Raw genomic sequence first — 19,672 nt, 5'->3', positions numbered from 1 at the left:
TCATATCAGAGGGGCCTTTGGGATACCTGATCCAAAATCTTTGCCCCGGAACCAGGTGCCTGGAATTGAATTCAGTTTCCTTCAATTCCACGTGAGGGAGTTGTTTAACTCTTCTCAACAATTTTCTACACAGATTGTAGAAATATGAGGGGAGATGGTTATTTTTCTATAGGCATCAGTTTTAAATTCACAATGATTTTACTTTTTATATTTATTAAATATGAATGGGAGAATTTTATCCAACTAGAATGGATTGGATGCTGGTTTATATTTATTAATAAACAAGTAGTATCTTAAAAAATTCTGAAATGTGATCATTGAAAAGTAATCTCCAGTAAAGAGTTAATTACAAAAGATATCTAAAATTTATTTTTATTTTTAAAGTATTTTCTAACCTTTAAATTTGTTTTTGCTCTCCATTGGCTACAGTTGACTTGGATGCTGTCCCAAGCACTAAAGTACGAGACCACAGAATGGTAAGAAAACAGTTATAATTTTTCAAGCTAGTTTTTGGGTGATAGAAATTTTTAGGAGTATGGTAAGTGAGTATTCCAATTTTGAATTCTTCAGGAATATTGAGTTAAGAGAATTTAAAACTTGTCCCATCAGTGTAGTGGGTAGCTAAAGAGATATTAGTGTTAATATGTAGAGAAAGCATATTGTAATGAGTAAAAACAAGACTCTAGAGCTAGGCTGTTCAAGTTAGTCTGTTTTTAGCTGTGTGACTTCAGGCAGGGTATTTAATCTTTCTTTGCCTCAGTTTCCTAATCTGTAAAGTGGGATGATAGTGTTTATCTCTGAGGGTGGCTGTAAGATTAAAATCAATTAATATCTGCAGGCACTTAGGGACAGGCCTAGCATGTAGTAATTTCCATATAAATGTTTATTAACTAAATAAAAAATAGCTCAAAGGTTGTTGTGAGGATTAAATGAGATAATATATTAAAAGCCCTTATAGGGCCTGTCCCATAATGAGTGAGGTCAGTTATCAGCAGTAGTGGAAGTAAGAGTCTATAATACATGTAATGGTGAGACCTATCAAGAAGATAAGCAAGGTAAGGGCATAACTCTTATCCTGAGGAAGTGACTATCAAGCAAAGACTGAACAAAAGGAAGGGGATGAGCCAGTTTTCATTCAACAAATATTTGTTCAATACTTACTGTGGACCAGCTAATATTCTAGGTGTTTGTGGGCACAGGAGTGAACAAAAGGAACAAAAATCTTTGCCCTCTGAGGGCTTACTTTCTAGAAAGAAGGAGAGACAATAGACAAAATATTTAGTACGTTGAATCGTGGGGCTCTGGAGAAAATGATAGCTGGGAAGGGGGCACTGGGAGGACGAGATGGAAGGGTTCACTGCAGGGAAGGCCTCACTGTGAGTGGGTAACATTTGAAAAAGGACATCAGGGAGGTGTCGTGTGAAATATCGGGGGACACATCTGGAGGAAGAACCTCCCAGGCAGAGGCCCCGGGCAGGACTAAGCCTCGTGTGTGCTAGGAGAGCGGGAGTACCGGGGAGCCTGGACCTCCAGGAGCAGGGGTGGGTGGGAGCAAATGAGGCAGAGAGCGAGGAGCAGCAGAGCCTCAGGGGGCCTTAGGGTGTTGCCTTTTATGCTGTGAATGTGGTGAGAGGCTTCCAAAGTTTTGAGCAGAGGAGTGACATGATTGGTTTCATGTTTTAACAACTGACTGCCATTCCCTGAGAATAGACTGCGGGGGACAGGAGGCTACTGCTATAATCTAATTAAGAGATAAGGTGATTTAGCCTGGAGTGGGAGCAGTGGAAGTCAGAAGTGGTTGGATTTATTTTGAAAGGAGATAGGATTTTTGACATATTGGATGTGGGGTACAAGAGGAGTCAAAGGTGGACTTCAAGGTCTTTGGTTGGAGTTGCTATTTACAGAGATGAAGCAGCAGGAAAAACGGGTTTCAGGGTGAGGGAGAAGGTCAGGAACTTAGTTATAGTCATGGTAAGTTTGAGATGCCTGCTAGACAAATAGTTGGAGCTGGTGAGTAGATGGATAAGAGAGAGAGTTTGAGGAAAGACTGAGGTTGAAAATAAATTTAATCTTCCCCCACACTAATGATACAGGTAGTATTATCCCCATTTTCAGATTATAAAAGTAAGACTCAGCTAGGCTGTTAGTTGCCCAGCGTTACCAGTTGGTAGCTGTTGGTGCTTGGTTTTGAAGTGATAATGGTGATAACGATGTTGCAGTAGCAACAGTCTGTACCTGCGCGAGGTACTTGACATTTATTTGCTCTGAAGTTCACAACAAGGTATGCTTATCCCCATTTTACATAAGAGGAAACTGCTAGCCATGGCCACACAGCCAGTGAGCAGAAAAGCCCATGTCTGAGTGCAGGCTGGACTCCGGAGCCCCTCCCTGTCCCTGTACCACATTGCTTGAGATGTATGGACACCTTTTCTGAATACCCTGTAGGTTTCTCTGTATGTGGCAGCCATATTTCTCAGTGAAAAGATACTGAAATTTAACTTCCGGGATTTTGATCAAAATCCTGGATTAATAACACCATATTTTGCTGAGTAGAAACTGAGCATAAGCCAACAGTTTAACATGGCTGTTACAAAAAAAGCTAAAAAATGTCGGGTTCACCTTCCTAGAAACTGGATTATATGGAAAACGCAAGGTGAAACTGGGGAAGAGTGTCAGGGAGAAGATAGGGCTGAGGTGGGCTTTGATCACTCTTCCCTGTGTGTGAAGGACTGTGATGCAGGAGAGAAGCTGGGCAGTGTGTGTGCAGCGCTAAGAAGAGCTGGTGAATGTTAGATGCTATTATTACCATTACTGTCATGCTAGAAAGCAGAAGTAGAGTCAGTGGGTGTTAAATGTAAAAGAATTCAGTACATGGAAGAACTCAGTGAAAGAAAAGAACTTTCCGATAACCAATGCTATGTCTCAGTGGAATGCATTTCCTTAGAAATTAATGGACAGCTCTTCACTGGAGTATTCTAGCACATCCTAGAAATCTGGAAGGGAAGTGCAGGGAGGTGGCGTTGGGTGACTTTAGGTTCCTTCCAACATGTAAGGTGACATTATTGTAAAACTCTCTACATGTAAATTTCTTACCTCTAATTTGAGAGCTCATTACAAGCCCAGCCCTAGCATTATTTTTTCCCTACTCCTTTGTCCCTCTCTATCTGTGCTACGCCTTTGTGACAGCTGCTGTCACGTGGGGCTGTCATTATCTGAGGGTATGCCTCTCCCCCATGGGACTGTGATCCACTCCAGAACAGAAACTCTTGCTCATCTTTGTATCTCCAGTTCCTAGCACAGAGGTAATAGTAAGTGCACTAAACAGATTTATTGAGAGAATGAATGAATCTCGACATGGTTTAAAGACTTTTAATGTTAAAGTGGGTTCATTGCTTCATACTCTATTATATTTTTATCAGCAATAATGTAACTCTTAATAAAAGGTCCTTCCTGTATTTTCTGGGTGTTGGAATGTGGTGGAGGAGGGAAGCAGCCAGTTCTACCTCTCCCTATCCTCTTTTGCTAATTTTGGGGAGAGTGTGGAGACTTGTGCCTTAGTACAAATTTGCTGTTTTTCCACACAGGACTAATAAAAATAGTCATTAATATATGATGTTTCTTTTAGCCCAGAGATGACACTAATGATTTCTTGAAAAATTCATTACTGGAATCTGATAGTGCTTTTATTGGTGAGTATATTTATTTTACCAACCTATTTCTTTAAATATTAAGCATTATTTATACTTATTTTAAGTGTTTTTCTCCATACTTAAAAAATCAGTACTTTACTCTTTGTTGTGCAAGATGGTAAAAAAAGGGAATATTTTGTATTACTAATAGTCATCAAATATAACTTAACAAAATTTTCAAAATCAGATACTTAATACACACACAAACACACAAATGAGTACAAGTAAAACTGGGGAAATTTGAATAAGATCAGAGGAGTTTATCAGTATCTTGGGTGTGAGGCTGTTGCTCCTGTTGTACAGAATGTTACCGTTGTGGGGAACGAGGCAAACTGTACAAGGGGTCTCCCTTACTGCTTACAAGTGCATGTTAATCCACAGTTATCTTAGTAAATATTTTAACAAGCCATAAGAATATAACTTAGTCTTGAGAAGATATGTGAAGGTACGTGTACTGTAATAGACACTTATAATTGTGTGCTCTGATCATAAGCATTTCTGCTATCCTAGGTCCATCAGGGAATTCTCCCTTCTACATGTTAGTTTTATTTCATGTCAATTACTTTATATTTTCAAGTGATCAGCGTTCCAAACTAGCCTATATTTCTTTCTGTTTTTTCTTTTTTAATGAGTTTTTCTTTTGCAAGGAAGTCATACTGTGGAGAGTGAGTAAAGATAGAGAAATCAGTAGGAAATAGGGATGGGAAGATGGCTCATTAGACATCAGGGAAATGTGACCAGTTCCTGCTAATAATGAAGACAGTCTGGGGCACTCAAGACAGTGTCTCAGAATATTTCATTACATAGACCTTATACTAGACCAAAGATATGCAGTCTGTCTTTTTGATTAACGGTCACCACAAGTATCCCCTAGTCATGACTGTTGCCACTGTTCTGATGAATGTGGGTAAGGCTGGTAGTGTCAATTTTTTTTTTTTTTTTGAGAAGTCACAATGTGCCAAATACAATTTGAATAGGCCTACATCTATTAAAGAAATTGAAAGAAATTGAGAGGTGGGGGAAGTGGAGAAATGTTGGTCAAAGGGTACAAACTTTCATTTATAAGTTGAATATCTGGGGATATAATGGACAGCATGGCGACTATAGTTAATAATACTGTATTTTATACTTGAAAGTTATTATGAGAATAGAACTTTAATGCTCTTACCGTAACAACAATAATAACAACACAATGGTAATCATGTGAGGTGAAGGATGTGTAAACTAGCCTTATTGTGGTAAACATTTCACAATCCTCACATTGTGCTCCTTAAACTCACACAGTATGTCAGTTATATCTCAATAAAGCTAGGAAAAAACCCCAAATTGACTGTAATAACAATAAAAAAAGAAATTGAATCAATAATTAACAACCTTCCAAAACAGAAAACACCAGGCCCAGATGGGTTCAGTGGTGAATTCTACCAAACATTTATTGAAGACTTATACCAATTCTCTACAGCCTCTTCTAGAAGATAGAAATAGATGGAATACTCCTAACTCATTCTATGTGGCCAGCATTACTCTAATACCAAAACCAGACAAAGACATCATAAGAAAAGAAAACTGTAGATCAGTAGCAAATTGAATCCAACAATGTATAAAGAGAATTATATACCACGACTAAGTAGGATTTATACCAGTTATGCAAAACTGGGTTACATTCAGTATAATTCATTCAAATATAATTCATTGCTTTAACAGGCTAAAGAAAAAAATCTTCATTATCATCATTATCAATAGATGCAGAAGCATTCAACAAAATCCAACACCTTATTCATGATAATTGTCAGCAAACTTAGAGGGGGACTTCCTCAACTCCCTAGAGAACATCTACAAAAAACCTACAGCTAGCATTTAGTGATGAGAAACTAGCAACTTTCCTGCTAAGATAACAAACAAGACGAAGGTGTCCCCTCTTACCACTCCTCAACATCATTATGGAAGTCCTAGCTAATTCAGTAAGGCAAGAAAAGGAAATAAAAGGTACACAGATTGGGAAAGGATAAATAATACTGCCTTTGTGCACAGATGACATGATTGTAGGAAATGTGAAAGAATCAATCCCCCACCACCAAACCCCCCCCCAATATTAATAAGCAGTTATAGCAAGCTTGCAGAATACCAGGTTAATACACAAAAGTCAGTCATTTTCCTATATACCAGCAATGAACAAGTAGAATTTGAAATTTAAATACAATATCATTTACATTAGCACCCCCCCAAAAGAAATATTTAGATGAAAATCTTACAAAACATGTACAAGATCTATATTAGGACAACTATGGAACTCTCATCAAAGAAATAAAATAACTAAATAAATGGGGAAATATTCCATTGTTCATGGATTGGGAGACTCAGTATTGTCCAGAGGTCAGTTCTTCCCAACTTGTCTATAGATTCAGTGCAATCCCAATAAAAATCCCAGCAAGTTATTTTGTGGGTATCAACGAACTGATTCTGAAGTTTATATGGAGAGGCAAAATACCCAGAATATCCAACAGAATACTGAAGAAGAAAGAACAGTCAGAGAACTGACAGTACCTGACTTCAAGACTTTCTGTAAAGTTACAGTAATCAAGACAGTGTGGTATTGGCAAAAGAACAGACAAATAGATCAGTGGAACAGAATAGAGACCCTAGAAATAGACCCAAACAAGTATAGTTAACTGTTCTTTGACAAAAGAACAAAGGCAGTACAGTGGAGAAAAGATTGGACATCTACATGCAAAAAAGTGAATCTAGACACAGACGTTACACCCTTAACAAAAATCAACTCAAAATGGACCACAGACCTAAAGGAATCAGGCTCCCTGACTTCAGACTATACTACAAAGCTACAGTAATCAAGACAATAAGGTACTGGCACAAAAACAGAAATATAGGTCAATGGAACAAGATAGAAAGCCCAGAGATAAACCCACGCACATATGGTCACCTAATCTATGACAAAGGAGGCAAGAACATGCGATAGAGAAAAGACAGTCTCTTCAATAAGTGGTGGTGGGAAAACTGGACAGCTACATGTAAAAGAATGAAATTAGAACACTCCCTAACACCATACACAAAAATAAACTCAGAATGGATTAAAGACCTAAATGTAAGACTGGACACTGTAAAACTCTTAGAGGAAAACATAGGAAGAACACTCTTTGACATAAATCACAGCAAGACCTTCTTTGATCCACCTCCTAGAGTAATGAAAATAAAAAACATAAACAAATGGGATTGAAGCTTAAAAGCCTTTGCACAGCAAAGGAAACCATAAACAAAGCAAAAAGACAACCCACAGAATGGGAGAAAATATTTGCAAACGAAGCAACCGACAAGGGATTAATCTCCAGAACATACAAACAGCTCATGCAGTTCAGTATCCAAAAAACAACCCAATCAAAAATGGGTGGAAAATCTAAATAGACATTTCTCCAAAGAAGACATACAGATGGCTAAAAAGCACATGAAAAGATGCTCAACATCACTAATGATTAGAGAAATGCAAATCAAAACTACAATGAGGTATCACCTCACACCAGTCAGAATGGCCGTCATCAAAAAATCTACAATGAATGGTGGAAAGGGTGTGAAGAAAAGGGAACCCTCCTACACTGTTGGTAGGAATGTAAATTGGTATAGCCACTATGGAGAAGAGTATGGAGGTTCCTTAAAAAACTAAAAATAGAACTACCATATGACTCAGCAATCCCACTCCTGGGCATATACCTGGAGAAAACCATAATTCAAAAAGATACATGCACCCCAATGTTCATTGCAGCAGTATTTACAATAGTCAGGACATGGAAGCAACCTAAATGTCCATCAGCAGAGGAACGGATGAAGATGTGGTATATATACACATACAATGGAGTATCACTCAGCCATAAAAAAGAACAAAATAATGCCATTTGCAGCAACATGGATGGACCTAAAGATCATCATATTGAGTGAAGTCAGACAGAGAAAGACAAATATCATATGATATCGCTTATATGTGGAATCTTAAAAAAAAAAAAAAAAAGGGGGTACAAATGAACTTACTTACAAAACAGAAGTAGTCACAGATGTAGAAAACAAACTTTTACCAGGGGATAAGTGGGGCAGGGGGAGGGATAAATTGGGAGATTGGGATTGACATATACACACTATTATATATAAAATAGATAACTAATAAGAACCCGCTGTACAGCACAGGGAACTCTGTAATGACCTATATGGGAAAAGAATCTAAAGAAAAAAAAGAGTGGATATATGTATATATATAACTGATTCACTTTGCTGTACACCTGAAACTAACACAACATTGTAAAGCAACCATACTCCAATAAAGATTAAAAAAAAAAAAGGACCATAGACCTAAATGTAAAATGCAAAAACTATAAAACTCCTAGAAGATAACATAGGAGAAAACCTAGAACTTGGGCATGGCAATGGCTTTTTAGATACAACACCAGAGCACAATCTATGAGAGAAATAATAGATAAACTGGACTTCATTAAAATTAAACTTCAATGCTCTGCGAATGACGATATCAAGAGAATAAGACAAGCCATAGACTGGGAGAAAATATTTGCAGAAGACACATCTGACAAAGGACTCTTATCCAAGGTACACAGAGAACTCTTAAAACTCAACAAGAAGCAACCCAATTAAAAGATGGGCAAAAGATCCAGACACTTCACCAAAGACAGACAGATGGCAAATAAGCATATGAAAAGGAGCTCCACATCATTTGTCATTAGGGAAATGCAAATCATGTGCCATCAGGGAAATTCAAATTAACACAACAAGATACCACTACATACCTATTAGAAGGGCCATGGGACTTCCTTGATGGTCCAGTGGTTAAGAATCCGCCTTTCAGTGCAGGGGACATGGGTTTGAGCCCTGGTGGGGGAACTAAGATCCCACATGCCCCAGGGTAACTAAGCTTGTGCGCTCTGGAGCCTGTGCGCCACAACTAGAGAGCCCGTGCACCACAACTGCTGAGCCTGTGTGCCCCAATGAAAGATCCTGCGTGCCGCAGCTAAGACCTGACGCAGCCAAATAAATAAATATTTAAAATATTTATCATGAAAGTTCTGGATTGCAAAATCCAGAACATGGACACCACCAAATGCTGGCAATATGTGGAGCAATAGGAACTCTCACTCATTGCTGGTGGGAATGGAAAATAGTACCATCACTTTGGAAGACAGTTTCGTGGTTTCTTACAAAAGTAAACATACTCTTAACGATATGATCCAGCATTCACACTCCTTGGTATTTACCCAAACGAGTTGAGACTTATGTTCACACAAAAACCTGCACACAGATGTTTATAGCAGTTTTATCCATCTTTGCTAAGACCTGGAAGCAACTGAGTTGTCTCTAAGATGAATGGATATATATATAAATATATATATAATAATACAGTGGTAGACCCAAACAATGCAATATTATTCAGTGCTAAAAAGAAATGCGCTACAAAGCCATGAAAAGACATGGAGGAAACTTGAATGTTTATAAGTGAAAGAAGCCAATCTGAATAGGCTACATACTATATGATTCTAACTACATGATTTTCTGGAAAAGGTCAAACTATGGAGGCAGTAAAAAAAAAAAAAATCCAATCAGTGGTGGCCAGAGGTTACAGCAGAGGGAGGAATGAATGGGTGGAGCAGAGGATTTTTAGGGCAGTGAAGCTATTCTATATGATACGGTAACGGTGGATCTGTTAAAACCCATAGAACGTACAACCCCAAGAATGAACCCTAATGTAAGCTATGGACTTAGGCGATGGTGATGTGTCAGTGTAGGTCTGCGGGGCTGCTGATGGATGGGTAGGCTACGAGTATGTGGTGGCAGGGGGCATACAGGCATTCTCTGTGCTTTCCACTCAGTTTTACTGACCGTAAAAACTTAAACCGTTTCAAAAAAAGCAAGTGAATTAGTGGTGGGGTATAATAAAGAAGTCAGAAAACTTATATTTTTGGAGTTTTAGAAAACCCCGTATCTCATTCAATAGAATATAGTTATTGCTGCTTAAAAAAAAAAGCTATACACTTTAACTTTCAGAAATTTGAATATCAGTTGTATATTAAATGATAGTATTTTATCAATGTTCCATTTCCTGAATGTGGTAATCAGACTGTGGCTGTGGGAGAGACAGCCCTTGTTCTTAGATGGCGCCTGATGAAGCATTTTGGACTGAGTGTCATGATGCCTGCAGCTTACTGGTTCTGCAAAAAGCAAACACCGCCCCCTCCCCGCCGCTGTTTCTAGTTATAAACTAATTGTGGCAAAGTAAGAAATGGTGACTTTAGGTATTCATTGTATTATAATTTTTCCTTAAGTTTTAATTTTTTCAAAATAAAGTTGGGGAAAAAATTCTAAATGTTTTAAGTAATGTATTCATCTCCATGGTCAAATAGGCTGTTGGCCCCCTTAGAATGGCTGTGACCCAAAATAATGACAATTCCAAGTGTTGGTGAGGATGTGGGCACACTAGAACCTTCTTACAATGTGAAATGGTTCTACCTCCTCCAAATGCTAAACATAGTTACCGTAATACCCAGCAATTTCACTCCTAGGAATATACCCCAAAGGAATGAAAACATATGGCCACAAAAAGACATGTACATGAACATTCATAGTAACATTATTAATAATCTTCAATGAAAAACAGTTCAAATGTCCATCAACTGGTGAGTGCATAGGCAAAATGAGATATATCCATATGGCATAGTATTACTCAGCAGTAAAAACAACAACAACAAAAAACAAAAAAGAACTACAGTTGACCCTTAACAACATGGGTTTGAAATAGGTCCACTGAATAGAGTTTTTTCAATAAATATAATACCTGTATTTCCATTTCACAGACCTTTAAATTAAGTGTGGGGGAAGTCTGTGTTTGATTAGAGATCACAGTATTTGGAATCTTTAGAAGTAGGGTTTGAGTCCTGATTCAGTCCACACTGTTTCAGCTTCCTGCCCTTGGGGTGAGTCATTTATCATTTCCTTTGTTTTTGAGGCAGATAGCAGTATGTGGATTTTCAACTGCACAGGGGGTCGGTGTCCCTAATCACCATGTTGTTCAAGGGTCAACTGTACTGATACACGGTACAACATAGATGAACCTCAAACACATTATGCTAAGTGACAGACACAAAATATTACATTGTATAATTCCATTTATATGGAATCTCAGGAATGGTAAATCTCCAGACTGAAGGCAGATCAGTGTTCACATGGGGTTGGCAGGTGGGAGTAGGGAGTGATTTTGCCAGTGAGCACAGGGGAACTTTTTGAGCTGATAGAAATGTTGTAAAACTTTGTAGTGATTGTGCAATTCTATAAAAATCACTGAACTATGTACATTTATAGTGGGTGAATTTTACTATATGTAAATAACATCTTAATAAAGCTATTAAAAGACAGTCTTGGTTTAGCTTTGAATAAAAAGATGTGAAATGGTCGATGTTTAAGGCTTCTCCCCGTGTGGCCTCTAGGTGCATACGGCGAGACATATCCTGCCATCGGCGAGACATACCCTGCCATCGAGGATGACGCCCTCCCTCTGCCATCACAGCTGCCCTCTGCGAGGGAGCGCAGGAGGAACAAACTGAAAGGACTCGACTTTGTATGTATGATATGTCCTTTTCTTTTTTCCAGTTAAGGAATGAGAGGTCTGGGTTCTCACCCATGCTAAATTGGTGTAGTCCAATAAAGAGAGAACTTGCTCTGGAATAAGGTGTACATTGGTCTGAACCTAGGCTTTACCACCGAATACTGGATGACCGTGAGCAGGTTATTGGACTCAAAAGGTCATCTGAGTTATAGCATATATGTAACTTATTCCTTTTATTGCTGAATAATATTTCATTGTATGGATATTCCACTATTGTTTATCCATTCAACAACTGATGGACATTTGGGCTGTTCACACTTTTTCTGTTATGAATACTGCTGCTTTTAACATTTGCATACAAATTTTATAATGTTTTCATTTCTTTTGCTTGTGTGTATGTGTACACACACATACCTAAGAGTAGAATTGTTGGGTTACATACTAACTACATTTAACATTTTGAGGAACTGCCAGACTGTTTTCCAAAGTGGCTGCACCATTTTACATTCCCACCAACAGTCTATGAAGGTTCCAGTTTCTCTACAGTCTGGCCAACATTTGTTAGTGAGTGTAAAGTGATATTTCATTGTGGGTTTGATTTGTATTTTCCTGATTAATGATGTTGAACATCCTTTCTTGTGCGTCTTAGCCATTTGTCGATCTTCTTTGGAGACAGGTCTATTCAAATCCTTTGCCCATTTTCAAATCAGGTTGTCTTTTTATTGTTGAGTCCTAAGTTCTTTATAGATTCTGGATACAAGTCCTATATTAGATATATGACTTGCAGATATTTTCTTGATGGTGTCCATCAAAACACAGAAGCTTCTAATCTTGACAGAGGTACAGCTTATCAATCTTTTTTTTTGCTTGTGCTTTTGTGCTTTTTGTGCTTTTTTCATACCTAAGAAACCAGTGCCTAACCCAAGATCATGAAAGTTACTTCTGTGTTTCCTTCTAAGAGCTTTATAGTTTTTGCTCTTAAAGTTACATCAGTGAATCCACTTTGAGCTAATTTTTGCAAACGGCGTGAGGTATAGGGATCCAAGTTCATTATTTACATGTGGATATTGTTATTCTGGTACCATTTGTTGAAAAGACTCTTCTTTCCCCTAGTGAATTTTATTGGCTTTTCTGCCCGTAAGTATAAGGGCTTATTTCTGGACTCTTACTTCTGTTCCATTTGTCTGTGTCTATCCTTATGCCAGTACTACCCTGTCTTGATTTTTTTTAAAAAATTTATTTTTGGCTGCGTTGGATCTTTGTTGCTGCACATGGGCTTTCTCTAGTTGCAGTGAGCGGGGGCTACTCTTCGTTGCGGTGCATGGGCTTCTCATTGCGGTGGCTTCTCTTGTTGTGGAGCACGGGCTCTAGGTGCACAGGCTTCAGTAGCTGTGGCTCACAGGTTCTGGAACGCAGGCTCAGTAGTTGTGGCGCACGGGCTTAGTTGCTCTGCAGCATGTGGGATCTTCCCGGACCAAGGCTCGAACCCGTGTCCCCTGCATTGGCAGGCGGATTCTCAACCACTGCGCCACCAGGGAAGCCTCCCGTCTTGATTTTATAGCTGGACTGATTCTTAGTCCCTACGTTTCAGTTTTTTTCCTTTTGTGTTTTATAATTCCCCACCTTTATCCAGTCTGGCAGCATTTATACGTTATCACAAATGCTATACCTTCATCTAAGCCTGCATGGATAAACATCAGGAGTTAGAATATAAATGCTACAGATTTTCATTTGTTTTATTTTGTTCATCACACTATACATTTATCAAGGGCAAGAACATGTTTTGACTCACTGGTTTATTCTGAACATATTTTGCATTAATGATCGTTTCTTAAGTTCTCTTTTCTTAATTACAGGATAACAGTCATCCTAACGTACCACCAGATGGTCTCTCTTTAAAATCTGTATCCAGTGTAAATATAGATCAGCTTAGAATGAGAAACGAGGAACGAATGCGGAAACTGAATGAACTTCAGAATAAACCTGTTAATACAGGTAAATGGCCAAGTTTAATAGCCAACAGCAGATTGTGCGAGAACTCTTAAACCTGCTTCATGTAAGTTTTCACTAATGGTTGAGGGACAGAGGAAATGAGTTTTGAAAGCCTTTGAGTTGTAGGGCCTAGAACACAGTAGCTATTCAGCAAAACCAGGACGAAGGATTAATTTTGCATCAGATTCTTTCTACCAGAGGGTGTACCCTTTTTCGAGTGGCTTCTAAACAGATAAGTTTTTGTGTATTAAATATATCCAGGCTTTGCTTTCAGCAGGGAAAATGTTGATTAGTATTGGCATCTCGTTTCCCTACTGAAGTGAGAGATTATCAGAAGTCGACTTTAAAACCTTGAGTTCTTTATGTAACACATCTATTATACATCTGTAGTACTACAAAGAAAACTTTTTTACCTTTTTACTTGGCCTTCTGTACATAGATGTAAACAGAAAATAGGTATTTTTTGCTTTGTCAAAGTATAGTCTCCTCATCATGCTGGGCGTTGCCGTCTCTCACTGCTTCGGTGAACAGCAGGTTAAAGCTTATCACTGAGCACAGGCAGGCAGGATGCTTCCTCAGGCAACTAACGAGCTCCTCTGCCAGCCCTAGGCCACCTTCCTTATGGAGATGCTGTTAGTCATTAGGATAATGGGACAATATTATAGTAATAAGCCTTAATTAGCTTTAGCAAATAGCAGAGTGGTCTACTTGGACAATTCTCTTTATTGTGTTAAGCTACATTACAATAATTTTCTAATAGCAGTTTTCTTAAGATTTTTTTTAGATCCAATCTTTAATATTTGTTAATTTAAAACTATACTCAGTCTCTAGGAGTAAGATGTCATGCATTCTGATGGTGGTAATTTCATACCAAATACCAGCAAACGTGGTAAACTGATAGAGCAGTATTTTTCATATCATACCTGGAAAACTGTGGACAGTGGGAAAGGAATGCTTTCTTTTTGGCTAAAAGGCATTTTAATCTGTACTAAGAATTACCTATTCCTCAATTTCTTTTAGAACCAATAAGTTGAATTAGTATTTAACAGGGATATATACTTAAATTGAGAGAAAATAGACCATTTGAAGACTCTCCTCTTTTTCAGAAGGCTTTCAACTTCTAAACTTTTTTTTTTTTAACATTGTCCTTTCAAACAGGAGCTTTTTGGTACGATGTGGATTGATTACTCATTACATTGAGTGCACATGTCCCTTTGCTGAGGTAATCCTTCACAGACCAGGAGATGTAATTTAAAAAAAAAAAAACAAAAAAAGAAATTGACATCACAGGGTAGGAAGACAGATTTTCCTATTATTATTATCTAATAAGTAAAATACAGATATAGAAGTTGAATATAACCAGTTAAAAGAATGCAACGTAAGAGCTATATCTCTTAATGGAGTAAACACAACCTCTTAGATAAGGTATAAGAATGGAAGTAATTTCATCCCCTGTCTAATGCTTTCCTAAAATGACCTTATTTCCTCAAAGCAGTGTTTATATTCAATAGGCTAGGAATATTTCCAAAACCTTGCTAAATTAAAAACAAAGTTTTGCATGGCATCCCTCAGGTGACCCAGAGTAAGCCTGCTGACACTTCTACAGCAACATTTGGTGCCGTCTCCTTTGCTATCCTTGAATCCCTTGGGGTGCTGGTACCAGTACCGTGGAGTCACCTTGGTCAGTTGATTTTTTTTGTTTCTGTTCCTGGGTTTGCTTTCCTACCTCTAAAAGGAGGAGGTCTGAACAAAGCAGGACAGTTTAGAACACAGTACTGTGGAGAAGCACAGAGCTCTAAGGGGTTAGACTACAGGAGACCTCTGTTCACGTGACCTGCCTGCCGCCCGTGTTACCTGAGTCATGTCTCTCTTGCCTCCATTAGATGATGAGAGTTCACTGGTTGACCCTGATGACATCATGAAGCACATGGGTGACGATGGATCGAACTCTGTAGCAACTGAGCCCTGGCTCCGCCCGGGCACCTCAGAAACGCTGAAACGATTCATGGCGGAGCAGCTGAGGCAGGAGCAGCAGCAGGTTCCTGTAAAACCAGGCGCTTCCACTTGGCAGGGCCTGTCTACTGCACATGGTTAAAATACACCTGTACTGGGCCCAGCAGTGCCTTTTCAGGTGAAAGGAATGTGAAATCTGAACCTTAATGATATGTGCTACTTTTGGCCCATACTTGGCAGTTACTTACGTTCCACCTGTATATAAGGTGTATTTTTTCCATGATGATGTATATGATGTATAGTATGTAGATAAATAAAAGGACATGATTATTAATTTATATAATGTAGAATTGTATAGAATTACTTTTGCACAAATTTTGCCATAAATTAGGGTGGTAATGAGCTCTTGGAATCAACTACCGTATGTGCATTATTTAAAATTCTGCTTGTCAGTAAGATAAGGTGAATAAAACACAAGTGTCTTAACAGTACTGTAAAACCAGAATACTTTGTCATACGTACATTTGCTATTGTTATCACTATTCAGAATAATTTTTCATTTAGTAAATATACTGGTTATAGCTGTTGCTATGTAATGAGGGACTCAAATGTGCTTTATTTCCATGTCAGTTATTAACTACTGATTCAGTATAAATGATGGGAGTTGTTAATGATTATATTCCCGTGAGCCATGCACTTAAGTGTCACATCATCTTTCTGCCTCTATTTTTGTGCCAATGAAGGCATTACGTTTGCTATTTATATCATTTAACTACTTCTTGATTAAAAATAAATTATTTTTATTACAAATGTCAATTTCTCATTTTAACTGGAATTGAGGTTTCTAGACAAGGTGTTCTAGAAGTTGAAGAGAGGCAGGAACACCCAGGGGTAAAGGATGAGTTTTGGAATCCTTGCTGCACCACTGTGGACCCTTGGGTGAGTTAGTTTTTCTAATCACTCCCTCCCTAAGAGGTGCCTTTAAAAAAGTAAAGAAAGATGACTAATTCAAATTCTTGGAAATAACTCTTAGAGTCTAGCACCATGACAACTAAGAACACCCCCAGGCACTGACTGCACGTTTCCACTGATGTAATTAATGGGACACAAGATCAGATAGGTCTACCTCAAGTGTGAAACTTCTGATATTTTGAATTTCAGCTGCATGTAAATTACATGCTAATGTTTGTAATCGATTCATATCTTCATCTGAAAGTAATATGAAAGCCTCTGTCTCTGCAAGAGAAGAGTCCTGATATGATACCATAAAGTAACAAATCGCCAGGTCATTTGAAACACTTACTTACCCTCAGAGAGGCCAGAAGGTCCTGGTGGCTTCTGGCTCTAGCATCCAGCTGGGCTTGAGCAGGGCTGTGTCTTGGGGATAATAAATGTAGTGCACTTATAAATGCTCTGTTCACAGTGACTGACTACTCATGATCTAACAGATGCTACAGCAAAGACTGAACACTTCTGTTTTTTAACACAAATAAATAAATAAATAGTCAAAATAAATAGTCTTGGCATGTTCTATTTTCCTTTTCATGCTGTCGTACCACTCAACTTGGACCCCGAGGACACACGATGGCAGCCCTGTAAACCGCTCCAAAGTTAACTTCAACTTTAGCTCCTTCTCTCAGGATTCAAATAGTGCAGCCTTATTCTGGGTTAATAAATACACAAAATATTAAATTATGAATAGCGTATAGTTGAGAAAGCAGGATATGGGGGAGGCTCTAATGACAGAAGCTGGAAAGAAACTATCAGAACTAAAGAACACTGAATTTACATGTAGCTGTGAATGAGAATATCCTTTCCCTAGTTGCATGGCTTTTAATTTAAAAAAAAAAAAAAAAAGTCAATGAAACATGGGGCTGTGGATTACACAGGTTTTGATTGCACTGATGAAATAATCCAAAAACTTTATTGACCTATAACCTGATTAGAATATGCCAGATGAGAATCAATATTGTACAGAAAGTTGTACAGAATTTTTTTACATAGAAAACTTTACATCTGTACCATATACATTTTATCCATCTGAAAAAATTTTCTACATCCACTGTTAATACGGAATGCTTGACAATCTTGTTGTTTTGTTTAACCATCAGAGCACAATTCACAGTATGAATACATTTCCAGTAAATCTAACCTCCCCAAACCATGCCAGATTTGTTATTTTAATATATTCAACATTAAATTCTGTACATAGAGTAAAATCTAAATCAAGCCCCACCACCCAAAAGAAAAAAAAAGGAAGTGACAGCAACCGAGAGTCATTTTGCAGTGATTCAAGTTTCGGTCCATGAAGGATCATTCTATTTTAATGGCTCATCTTTAAAAGCCTGAAGAGAAGTGTATTACAGGTGGTTATGTCAGCAGGGATATTTTCTACCTTCTTTGTTGTTGATCATTACAAGTGTCAGCCACAACAGCTTCTGGGCTTGTTAAACCCTCAAAGTAATCACCCCCTAAAAAGGGCAAAACCAAAATCCCCACAAAATAAAAAAGACAAAAAGCTCAACCCAAATGTTTAGTGCATTTGACAAAATATTATAGGTACTTAGCAAATGAATAAGAAAATAAAGAAATAAAATAAAACAGTGCAGGAAGAACTATATAATGTTTAAGATTTTTATATTACAGACCTGCATCTCTGTACAATTTTTCACAGAAGGATGATTACCAGTATCTCAGATAGCCTGAGTGTGCAAAAATCTTCAGAATAAGAATACCATAGTTGCTAAATATCTTTTACCATGAACAATAATTTCTTCTTCTCCCCCCAACCCCCAATTATAAACATTTTATCCTTCAAAATACAGCTCTCCTGAGTTGTACTTCTTGCAGAAGTTCAAATCTTTACATCTAGAGTTCTTTGGGTAAGTTTCACTTCCACACCTGCCAGAAATACGTGGGGCTCTCCCTGCCACCGAGGACAGGGAAGGACATGTGAGCATATAAGCTGACACTGTGGGAAAAAAAGCTCGTGAACCCAACACAACAAACAATCCATCAGGTTACAAAAGGGACTGGAGCACTGCAGGTTCGAGCTGAAGTTCTAAGCTTCTTTACCAGTAACCCTTAGACACTGCAATTCAGAGAAACCATTTTGCAGGTAGGAAACCTCAGCTCCGGGGTCCTTTTGAAGAACGGAGGGATGTAAACGCCAACAGAAGAATATTAACTTCCCATCATTGCTTGTTTATTCCAAGTTCCTGTTCAGGTGGTTGTGATATCTGAAAAACTACTCCAATTCGCAGAAAAAATCTTCTAAGAACAGCACGAAGTTCAGGAATCAAGTCAAATTGCATAATTTCACATAAGAGAGGGTAGTAGAATGATGCGTGAGCTTTAAACTGGGGGGAAACGAATTTTTCTGTTAGTAGTGCTTGCACTGCAAACCACAGAACCTCAAAGGGCCTTGAGAAGCAACTCACTTGGGGGCAATGCCCTGATGGGTGAAGACCGGAGACGCGTCTACATAAAGCAGTGATTATAGATCATGCAATTGAAAGACTGAGAAGTGTTCAAAACTTAATACATACATTATTCACTTGGTTATCTATCCTTATTTTGAAAAACATTTTCCATTACATTTCCTTGACAAACTTACGACAAACGTTTAGTATTTATCATTGTTTTCCCTGGGTAATAAGCAAAAGAAAGAAGCCAAGCAAGAACCACAGCTGAGTTTTTTATAAGCTATGGGGTACTGAAACTGCATCTTTTATTTGGTAAATAAAATTTTAATTTTTAGGGAAAATTCTACCTAATACTGCAATACAAACTACGAGGTCTCCAGGCAAAGATTATACATTCTATATTTATAGTTCAACTGATACACTTTGTAATTTTGCTGTAGTTCTTTAACCTCTGAATACCAGTCGCCTGCCTATTTTCTGTCCTTTTCTGCTCTCCGCACCCCACAAGCTACAAGTAAGCAGTAATGACACACCGTGGTCAGAAAGCAAACTGTGGAATAAGGTAGACGGGTTGGAAGTCCTTCTCGGCCACTTGGCTGTTGGTGCCTTAAGTTACTTCTCCAAGCTTTACCTGGCCCACGGGTCAGAGGGACACACATGTGGACAGAGCATGCGGCTTGGGATGGCTATCTGTGGGGCACCGAGTAGCATTACATGGCCTCTACAGGGTCCCAAACACCACCATGGCCTGTTGTGTCAAAATTCAGGCCACTGGACTAGGCATTTTTAAACCTATTCAGGGATCACAGTAACCCATTTCCATTTACGTGGGCTGAAAGTTGCTACATTTTTTAAAGAGTGAAATGTGTATTTCTGAAAACTAAATATATATATATATATATATATATATATATATGTAATATACACACACACACACACACACACACACACACACACCTCTACATTTATATTTTATCTTTATTTCTACTGGCTTAAAAGTCTTAAAT

General features: G+C 38.2%; 2 protein-coding genes across 9 annotated transcripts in view; one reads left to right on the top strand and one right to left on the bottom strand.

Moving 5' to 3' along the window:
• CSPP1 (centrosome and spindle pole associated protein 1) overlaps window positions 1-16,745 on the top strand; it is a 226,232-nt gene extending 209,487 nt beyond the window's left edge. For all 8 annotated transcript variants that reach the window (XM_057531763.1, XM_057531766.1, XM_057531764.1 and 5 more), the window contains 5 exons: window positions 430-476; window positions 3,626-3,689; window positions 11,177-11,307; window positions 13,152-13,290; window positions 15,171-16,745. In XM_057531763.1, coding sequence (XP_057387746.1) covers window positions 430-476; window positions 3,626-3,689; window positions 11,177-11,307; window positions 13,152-13,290; window positions 15,171-15,382 — 593 coding nt within the window. In that variant the 3' untranslated portion in view covers window positions 15,383-16,745. The remainder of the gene's footprint in view (window positions 1-429; window positions 477-3,625; window positions 3,690-11,176; window positions 11,308-13,151; window positions 13,291-15,170) is intronic.
• A 400-nt stretch (window positions 16,746-17,145) lies between these two features.
• The window catches only part of ARFGEF1 (ADP ribosylation factor guanine nucleotide exchange factor 1), a 146,295-nt gene continuing 143,768 nt past the window's right edge, over window positions 17,146-19,672 (bottom strand). The window contains exon 39 of the mRNA XM_057531941.1: window positions 17,146-18,599. Within this exon, the coding sequence (XP_057387924.1) occupies window positions 18,435-18,599 (165 nt within the window). The 3' untranslated portion in view covers window positions 17,146-18,434. The remainder of the gene's footprint in view (window positions 18,600-19,672) is intronic.

This window comes from Balaenoptera acutorostrata, chromosome 17, assembly GCF_949987535.1.
Source record: "Balaenoptera acutorostrata chromosome 17, mBalAcu1.1, whole genome shotgun sequence".
Taxonomy (NCBI): Eukaryota; Metazoa; Chordata; class Mammalia; order Artiodactyla; family Balaenopteridae; genus Balaenoptera; species Balaenoptera acutorostrata.
The sequence above is the reverse complement of the archived record's forward strand: the minus strand, read 5'-3'. Positions and strand labels throughout refer to the sequence as shown.